General features: G+C 35.8%; 1 protein-coding gene across 1 annotated transcript; it reads left to right on the top strand.

Moving 5' to 3' along the window:
• The first annotated feature begins 339 nt into the window (after positions 1–339).
• LOC147492675 (uncharacterized) lies at positions 340–2370 on the top strand. Its single transcript, XM_086567590.1, has 7 exons — positions 340–483; positions 562–783; positions 895–1009; positions 1238–1341; positions 1495–1585; positions 1678–1917; positions 2146–2370. Exons 1-4 carry the CDS (start codon positions 340–342, stop codon positions 1339–1341), a joined length of 585 nt encoding a protein of 194 aa, XP_086423716.1. The 3' UTR covers positions 1495–1585; positions 1678–1917; positions 2146–2370.
• The last annotated feature ends 7781 nt before the right edge of the window (positions 2371–10151 follow it).

The raw sequence follows: 10151 nt of genomic DNA, 5'->3' as shown, positions 1-10151 counted from the left end.
AGAAATATATAAACACGAATATGCACTCATGTTGTGCTATATAAACTCTCTATAACCTAAACTCCTATTATCTCAAGCAAAATAAAAAACCTTTCTTCTCCCGTGGACGTAGGTCGCCGCATTGGCACCGAACCACTATAAATTATTGTATCTTGTCTATTTATTTAGGTGTTAAATTCTACAGATACACTTGGGTTCGTGATGGTTTTATACCTTATACGGCATGGAAATACCCACAATTTTCACAAAATTCTTCACCTGGTAAGAACAAAATCAAATTAGCGAGTTTAAGATGACATGTTAGTATGTTGTTTAACTTTTGATTCGGGGATAGAATATATGGCTGGAGAGACATCAGAGAGAGCTTCATTGCTTGCTATATCATGGGATCAAGTTGCAAAGTTAGTGACGTCGGAGCTGAAAGTATACAGGGAATGGACTCTTGATAGTGCAGCAATTGGTGTGGCATGGTTAGATGACCAGGTTAGTGTGATTGTTTCTCTTAGTCTCTTCCGTAAATGGTTTCTACTAGCAATACCATAATGTTCTCTTGTCAAGTAGTGTCTTCTTGATGGCCAAAAAACTGGAATTGTACTATCTGCTTCTCCTCTCATCATTGAAGACTCCGGGAGTTTGACAGTTGCTCCGGGGAATGTTTCAGCTTCTCATAGTGGTATTGGTAGCATGATGGGAGGTGTTGTTGAAGGTTCACTTTTCAAGGAAGGATCTTCTTTGGTTGAAGAAGGTGTGGTCATATTTGTCACTGATCAAACTGCTCTGGTGGTATGGAATCAATAGTTATGCATAATAAAATTGCCAATTTTAGGGGTCTGTTGAAGCTTTGTAGAAACTAGAATGCCCTTAACCTGTCTAAGCTACTTGTGTTTACTATAGGTACGGTTCAGTCCCAAGTTGGAATTATATACCCAACTTTCTAGGCCAGATCGTGGTGCTTTTATGCCTTATACGGCATGGAAATGCCCACAATTTTCACAAAATTCTTCACCTGGTAAGAACAAAATCAGATTAGTGAGTTTCAGATGACATGTTAGTGTGTTGTTTAACCATAATATTGCTTTGACACAAGTGTTGTTTTATTCATTTGTAATCCACCATGCTAATAGCACAATTAAAATTTTTAATGTAAATTTCGTTTTCACAATTTTTAGTTGTACTATCTCCTGCATCATTATGAAAATCTGCCAACTTACCTGATTTATTTTTATTTGTTTTGAAGCAACATGGAGTTTGCCATTCACAAGATACATTATATCCTCTCGCACATCCCTCCTTTGGAGACTAAAGAAGGACAATCTGACTATAAAATGTGGAGTGAGTTAGGTGAGCATACTTCTCTCGTCTTTTTATCTTGGCCCTTCTATCTTATCTTTTGGACTCTTGAATAATCTTTTGCTATAATAAGTACTCCATGTCCGTTTTGGATACTTTACATTGTGCACTCTTTATGTCTATTGCATTTCTATATTATTCCAGCCAACCTATGACGTTGTAGTTTACAGCCTGAAAGTAGGTTTTTGGAATTCCTCTGTAGTTCGATACTCGGGTTGGGTTTTGTCTGGGATGCGTGCATATACTTTTCCATTTTACTGTAGGACTTTCATCTTTTATAACTTAAACAGAGTTATTCCATTTTGTTAATTCCTTAAATCCCTACAGATTCCTGAGTATGCTCCTTTAGATGAGGAGGGCACTGTTGAATCAGCTTTTGAGCTGATTTTTGCAGCTGACGAAGTCATCTCCCTTGGCCACAAAGAAAGTGTAACTGTTGCACAGGTTAAGCAGTATTGTGAGATGGAGAGTCATGAAGAAAAATTGCATAAACTGGTAATGCAAAGCAAGATCAATGAAACCAAGGATGTTATGAAGCGTAAAGCTAATGAGATTGACAAAAGCAAGGTACTTTTGGGATATACAACTTTCAACTCTAGCCTCAGAAACTGGTTTCTCTTATCAAATTATAGACATCATATTTGCATATTATTTCGATAAAATTGTACCAAAACTATATATCTATTCAGGTAGCATTTTAAATCGTAATTTTTTTATGTATATCCACTCTTCTCATAGTCTTTTTTATTGTTAGTCAACCAGTCCTTTTATGTTGGTTTCTTGAATGGTTTGCAGATTGATAAGAGTAGAAGCGATAAGGGAGGATTTTCGTCTCTGCAGTCTATGGGTTCAAGTAGAATAGCTTCAGCGATATGAGTATATCTAGTAGTGGAGGTGGTTTTCCATTATGTTCTTATTATGCCTTGTGTACTTTAAAAGCCTAGTTATTTATTGGCAATCAACCACTCGAAAATATTGTAAATTTTGGAAAACCAATGTATAATATATCAATTTTTGAAATGTGTTGTTTTAGTATGTTGTTTGTGTAATTGATTTTATGATATGAGAATGAGAATTATGTAGTATTTAGTAGCGATGTTAGGGAAAAATAGGCTCTACCAAAAAAATAATAATTATTAAAAAACATTAATTTAAACAAATACGACGAGAAATAGTGTCGTTAAATGACTTCCCAACAACAATATATCACAAAAATGTGTGTCCTAAATTTAGGACGCAAATTTACGACGGGTGGGTACGTTCTAGATTTGAAAATATGTAGTTCCCATAAAAAGGATATTTGCGACGGTTTTGAATGTCCTATAATTAACGACCGCATTAAATGTCTCGCACCCGTCGCATTTCTAATTCACGTTACCACGTGGTTTCCCGTCGTTAATATTAACGACAGAGCTATTCGCGACAAACTCTGGGACACCGTTTCCCGTTATAAATATCAATTTAGGACGGCAATTACCATCGTTTTTGGCCTTTTATGGTGTAGTGTAGATGGATTAAAACTTGCTTTTAACTTGTTGTTGAATTGAAACATGGAATGAAATTGGTTTTGATGGTTATCTTGCTCACAAAGTCATACTCATTTGAACTTGTCAAATGAGTATGGCTAGTGTTTTGGGATTGAATCAAAGATGAGATAAATAGAGAAAACTTGTATTAAAGAAAAGAATAAAAACTTGTATTAAGTTAATATTGAAAACTTGTATTAAATCACTTAAAGCTTGAAGAACATAAAAATGGAAAACAAGTAAATAATAAATTACACTATTAAATTAAAATATTTTATCTACTCTTAATGACCAAAGATTAGCTATAGGGTTTACTCTACTCCTAACAAACCAAAATAGTTTGGACCCTAAAACATTGGATAACTAATTCTCTACATCTCTTTGGTTTATATAGGACACCAATTACATATTTGCCCTTTCTTCTAGAAACAACCTTTAAACTTTGTGGGCTTTTGACTTAAGCTCATACAATTGAATTCTTGATTTTGGCTTTAAGTCCCTGAGTCCATAACTTTTAACTTTGAGTCCTTGAGTCTTTTAGAGTTGACTTTGACTTTCTGGCACTTTTGCTCCTAAGCTAGAATCTTCCCAAGTAGCATCAATAGCAATCCTTTTCGCACTAAAATACACGTTTTAGGAATATACGTCTTAAATGGCATGTATCCTGCAAACGGTAGCAAAAGCTATAAGTTGTCTGTTCATTAAGCATAAAAATGGCATATTTGAAGCATTATAAATGTAATAAAATGCATATTTGGGGATTGATGACATATCAATATACGACCAAGCAAAAACATCTTTATTGAGAGATCAAAAATTAACAAGCTGCTCCTTGAGCTTGGGGTCTAAGTCTTCCCCTACATAGACAAATTTTGGATCATCAGCTGTGCCTAAATTGACTTTTTCTCCAAGTTCTATTTTCCCTAGCACAGCTTCTGGTTTGGATGGGTCTGTGGTTGCTTGACTAACGGCTTTGGAGTCTTGGAGTTTTTGGGCATCCTTTGATTTTGTGACCTGAGAGGTGGCGTTGGTGGTTCTGCTGATGTGGTTGCATCTATGAGCTTCAAGTTGGTTTCTTCTGAGCTCCATTATGTCGTGTGGTCCTGAAAAATGGAGGACTTAGTGAAGAGTTGACGGAACTCCTTACATTTTGTGGATCCATCTGCGTCCTCAAATGGCAATGTAGGACGACTTGACATCAATGACACTAAATCAAGTTGAGACCTTCACCATATCCTTTTTTTCTCCAACAAAAATGGGTAGGACCACATCTCATAATGCGTCCGTGCGGTTTCCACTGAAGCCATAAAGTGGTGCATGAGAGTCTATCATCACTGAGTCTGGTAGGTGCATGTCCTTGTATGTCTGATAGAAGAGGACAATATATAAGCTTCCAGGGTCGATCAGAACGCATTTGACTATCTATCCATTGATTTTCACTTGGACCACTAATGCGTCGTTGTAAGGTAGGCATACTTTTTTGAGGTCGTCCTCAGTGAATGATACTGATGTATTGGTTCAAGATTCACAGGGGTTATCATCTCTACCTTGTGTAAAGGTGATAGATTTCTTGCAATGCTCCCACACGTCTACGCTTCTCCCGACTAGAGGTGTCATTATGGGAGCTGTTGGTAATCACGTGGATTACTTTTTCTTCCTCGTGATCTAAGGAATGTTGTCGTCTGTGGTGCCTTGAATGCTCTGCAGACCTAGATCGTCTTGATGTTCGACTTCTACTTCTTCTTCTAATATGTCGCTCATGGCTACGACTTCGGCTACGGTTCCTTCTTGCATTCAGTTTATGCCTTAGGTCATTATCTGGTAAGAAGTCTTTCAACATGCCCTCCTCAGCTAGATCTTGGAGGTAATGTTTGAGACTCCAGCAATCGTCTGTCTCATGGTGATGTAGTTTGTGAAATTGGCAGTATGGTCGTCTAGGGATTTCTATCACCTTGTTGGTGTTAGGCTTGAAGAACGGTGTTGTATGAATCTTCTTCAGGATGTAACTTGGCGACCTAGAAAACTTATTGTTATTCGACTGCCGCTTCTTTGACTTGAAATCTCCAGTGTCGCTGACTATAAGTACTTCTTTGCCCTTGCACTGCTCACGTCGCTCCTCATATTTTATGTACTTGTCTACTCGTATGTATACTCATCCAGGCATTCTGGTATGTTCTTTATGAGGGAGTCTGCTAGGTCGGAGTTGTCTTCCAGGGAGTTAGAGAATGCCAAAGTTGCAAAACTTTCTTTGAGTCCTGGCTCCATCGACAGTAGTTCTTTCTTGAAACGACCTAGGAAAGATTAAATGGACTCATCGTGTGAGTGTTTTAGCTGAAAGAGTGAGTCTAGGTCGGCTTGCTTCTTCCTGTTGTGGATGAATTCTATAGTAAATTTATCTGCTAGTTTGTCAAAGTTGTTGATTGAGTTTGGTTTTAAAGTGTAAAACCAATCCAATGCTCCGTCTTTCAAGTTGGCTGGGAAAAGTCTGCACTTGAGGTGGTCAAAGTCGGGTGAGCTGTAAAGCATCAGTATTTGGCTGAAACGAGCTATGTGTTGACCTGGGCATGTGCTTCCGTCGTACATTGGAAACTTAGGCTAAATAAAATCAGGGGGAGGCTGCTTGTCTCTGATTTCCGTAGTGAAGGGTAATGCCGTGTAAGATTGGAGCATTTTCTGGACGATCTGGGCAGTGCTTGCTTTTTCTCCAGATCGTTCCAGACGTTGAGTGAGCTCGTTTAGACGTTGATTCGTGATGTTGGTGAGCACAGTGACAGCATTGTTGTCTACTACGTCTGGAGTTGTGTTGTTTGTGTTTGAGGTCGACTATTCTCGAAGTGCTTGGTTCTCTTGTTGAAGGCTTGAAAATGAGTTCTGTAGATTTTGCACTTGATCCATCAAGAGTTTGAGTTGTTCTTCCATATTTGACCAGGCTTCGTGGGCTTGAGAAATTTGGTAATACTTCTCAAGAGAACGAACCGGCAGATGGCGCCAATGTTAAGGTATAAAACTCTAGCCTATAGATGAGATTGGGTTTGATGGAGAAATTGGCTGCACCCTTCTTTTGGAGAAGAGTTGCCTACATATCATGTCTATTGGGTCGACTTGAATCCAGCGTTTCGTAGTTCTTCTTCCCTTTTTATAGGCGTAGAACTATCCTTTCCTTTTTTGTCTTAACCGTTTCTTATTTGTAGGTCTCATGCGCTACTTTCTTTGATGACCTTTATCATCCACTCATTACAAAGTAATGACATCCTGTAATGTTGTGTTGACTGAGCTTTGGGAGCAATCATCCATTACAAGATGTTTGATCCCTTGTGCATTAAATGAATCTGATGGTGTTGGGCGATCTATCTTTGGTGTCATCATAGCGATCTGATATGAGGTTGTATCCATGACCTACTATGCCTAGGTGGTACATAGGTTGTGGTGTCGCCCTGAAGTTATGACTTGGGTTCTGGACACGTGGGCTGTAGAGATAGTTTGAGAACGGAGGGTACTTACAGGTTGGACTTGTTGTGTATTTAGAATTATCGTTTCTATTGAATAATGTATTTATCGAGCACAGTTACATATCCTCTAGTTGACCAGCTCGATTTGTAACGGGCTTTAATTCATGCGCTCTAAATAACAATCACATATGGAAGGTTCTCGAATCTCCAAATTTTTGGCAAATAGTTTTCTCACTCTATAAATGTTCTAGAGATGGCGTGGCATATGTCTGTTGCTATGTATATTTTTGGGGTAGAAGTCCTTAGTTCAATAGAGATGACACGATAGTCCTATATTTATTCTACTTGCATGTATCTAGGTTTTTACGTCTAATATTCTCTTGCTTCACTAAACATCATACAGTTGAGACTTCGGACCATTTGAGTTTACACTTTATTGTTGTATATTGTATAACATCATTAGCGAAAAGAAATTGTTGGATTATGTAAAGAAAACATATATAGCTCGAAACTTAGATTAACAATTGAAAGTCCTGCAATATACCTTTGACCGTATTTTGTAGTGTTTCTTATATAATTTAGTAGTTTGTTGTTCTTCTTTTCATACCTTATACTAAGACTTTCTGCATCTTTGGTAATTATAAGGTTTGTGAGTTTGTCAGAGTAGCTACCTAATTTATTGCATTTTTAATAATATAGGTCAAGAGACATCCTAGGCCACCTGTGTGGTTTGACTTGCTCCATACTGGAAGACATACATATACACAAAGAGTCCTGAAGCATCTGGAAGTGGTAGTTCTTTGTAGGTCTTGTTTCCGACAATTGGGGTTGACGTAGTTCGTTGATGCTACAATGTTAAAATGAAAACTTTTCCAGATAGGATGAGAGACATGAGGCGCGACTAATCTTTTATAATGTTGAGTATATGTTCTTTGACATAGTAATAACAGAGTTTATGTGGTTTGCACTGAAAAACAATGCTTAATGTTGTAAACTCTATCAAATTAAAGGAAGCAAGCACATCAAGTTAGCATCATATGTTCGTTATAATAGATCGTTAGAAACCCAGTCATCTCTTTGTCGATCCTAGTTCAGGCCTTTGGAATTCTAGTCTAAGATTGTTTCGTGTCTTGACTGAAATGCTAATCCTTATTGGTGCTTACACATGCATTAAATGGTTTTGACTTCAAATAAAGAAACCTTGGGATCAATGTATAACTAAATGGCAAACACAAAATCAATATATGGCGGATGTAAATATAATGAGCATATCAACAAGATGGATTGTTAAGTCCTAAGTGAATACATCCCTAGCATTTTATTTTAAGCCAAATATGTTACTAAGAGTTTAAAACAACAATTTGTTTCTGAGACCAATATTTTCAAGAAATATTTCTAATTCGTTGAAAGAAAGACATTGCACTATAGAGTCTCGAGACACATTCTCTTACAAATCATACCAAAGAGGAGTAGAGCCATCTAAAAGCCTGTTGACACAAAATGCCCCATTATATATATATATATATACTAGTAGCATCTCCTATAACCAACCAGGACTATTAAATTCATTTGGGTATTTTTCTTACACATAATACCCCTGGATGAATAATTAAATCAAATACCTAGATATTTATTAATGAGGCCTACCTAGTCTTTTTATGCCTTTGTAAATTCTTAATGTCGATATTGTCCTTAAATTAAAATGTTGCTTAACACCTTTGAATAGGAGTAATCGGTACTCTCATGTGGTGGTGAATTAAAAAACCAATTCCATGCCATTTTGAATTGTACGCCCCACAATAAATGACATTTAATTAGCAATAATTAGGTAATTTAATTAGATTAAATACAATAAATACACTGCTACGTCCCACCCCTGTAAAATGTTTCCTTGTGATATTTAGATTCTCTATTTCAATTTTTATTCTTTATGTAGCATTTCATTATTTCAATATATATTGTTTTATATTGTTTTGGTTTATGCGATTTAGAAGTTAAGCTAGAAGTTAATTGGATTACGTCTTTTAATATTTGAAGACATCAAGTATGTCTAGCATGTAGGCATGTATGAGAAGAAAACTTCTCTGGTGATCCAATTGCCAAGGCATGAACACGATTACAACCTCAGGAAACCATCACATAGGCAACCATGGTTAAGCCAAATGGGGGCTCCATTCCAAGAATGTTTCTGATTTTGTTAAGTAATAATGTCACTCTAATGGGAATATTTTGTTTTGTATTAAGTTTTACTTACTGTGTTCTTCACTTATTTCAAGTCCTTGTGATAGTATTCTTTGAGCATTTACATTATATTTTAATACAACTGTACTTTCCAAGCGTAAACAAAAGTGTGGCATGTATGCAAGTCGCAACATCCGTTACCTATTAGCATTTCAAGATTCCATAGTAAGTGTATCCACCAAGAGGACCAGAAACACAGACTAATTTACATGATTTTTAGAGTAAAGCTAAAATTTTCTTATAATATGGACAAGTGTCATGTATGCAGAGTTGAATTGAATAGTAGAACATCCGAGTAGACAAGATACCTTAGCATGTAATGTGCTATGAACCACGATGTCATTCAATAAGGTTTTATTTTTTCGCTAGGTCCTTCAATAAGGTATGTTGTTTTTGTTTTTATTTGTTGTAATTGTATCAAATGATTATGGGTTCAATATATATTTCATTTGAATAGGTAATGATAAAGACAAATTTATGTAAACTAACTATCTATGCATAAACACAAATAATCAATCAACTAAACAAGTGTTTAGATCAATATTCCTACTCTTAAATAATAATAAAATACTATAAAGATTAAGGATTCGTTCTACTCCTAAACTACCATGACATAAAAGAAATTCAACTAATCAAACGCAAGGAAACAATGGTAAGAGTAATACTATGTTGAGAGATTTCTATTCTACGATTATAATATGGATTCAAATAAATCTAAATTAACTAAACTAATAGAAATAGGGTTTAGATAGAAGAAAGAGTTATAGAGAAGAGTAATCAATCCACCTAATGATTGGTTTCAAGCAAGAATATAATTATTCATTGAAAAGATATCATCTTTAGGTTTTCACACAATGATCCAACTTAAAACCTCAAACTTTATCATTCCTAACAACAACGTACATCTCTATAGTCATTATTACTAACATGTAGGATTATTACAACCAAATCTCTCGACTTAATTACAACAATTTCTAGTTTAATTTACTATATGCTTATTTTCGAAGTCATACAATAAATTAAACTCATTAAAATACATACACAATTAAATAATTCTACTAAGAAATCTATTCCTCATTAGGCTTCATAATCACTCCCTCTAATGGGGGGGGGAGGGGTTAGCCTAATATTATTGAATTAATTAAACTAAAATAATGAAAGGAAGACATAATCTAAAGAAGAAATAATTAAATTAAGTAAACTGAAGCTTTTATTAAAAGGTTCTAATGGAGGCTACAAACTAAACTCATAAACTAAAACTAAAAAGGAGAAAGAGAGAGAACCCTAATTTATTCTAACTAATGGAAGGGAGAGAGAGAGTTTATGGTTTTTATTCTCTTATATCTATCTAACAAAATAGGGAAGTGTGGGGCCCAAAAGGCCCCATCCAATTGTAAATAATTATTCTCACCAAAATATGACTTGGCAGATCCAAGTGTTTGGAGGATTTGTACAATTTTGTTAAGTGCAATCAATACCATGGGATCTATCCAAAAATCAGCCAAAAGTCAACAATTGTGCTGGCTTATAAACTGTTAGGCTCCAAATTTGACATGGTACTACACAATTGGCTTGCCCAATTAAT

The sequence above is a fragment of the Coptis chinensis genome, chromosome 6 (assembly GCF_015680905.1).
Source record: "Coptis chinensis isolate HL-2020 chromosome 6, ASM1568090v1, whole genome shotgun sequence".
Classification (NCBI taxonomy): Eukaryota; Viridiplantae; Streptophyta; class Magnoliopsida; order Ranunculales; family Ranunculaceae; genus Coptis; species Coptis chinensis.
Note: the sequence above shows the minus strand (reverse complement) of the source record. Positions and strands in the feature narration are given on the sequence as shown.

What these genes read in the sequence shown, in the direction of transcription:
- LOC147492675 (XM_086567590.1), top strand. Translation starts at nt 340, where the DNA reads ATGGCTGGAGAGACATCAGAGAGAGCTTCATTGCTTGCTATATCATGG. An exon ending in CTGATCAAACTGCTCTGGTG is followed by an intron (nt 784 to 894) that starts GTATGGAATCAA and finishes TGTTTACTATAG; the next exon opens with GTACGGTTCAGTCCCAAGTT. An exon ending in TTCACAAAATTCTTCACCTG is followed by an intron (nt 1,010 to 1,237) that starts GTAAGAACAAAA and finishes TTTGTTTTGAAG; the next exon opens with CAACATGGAGTTTGCCATTC.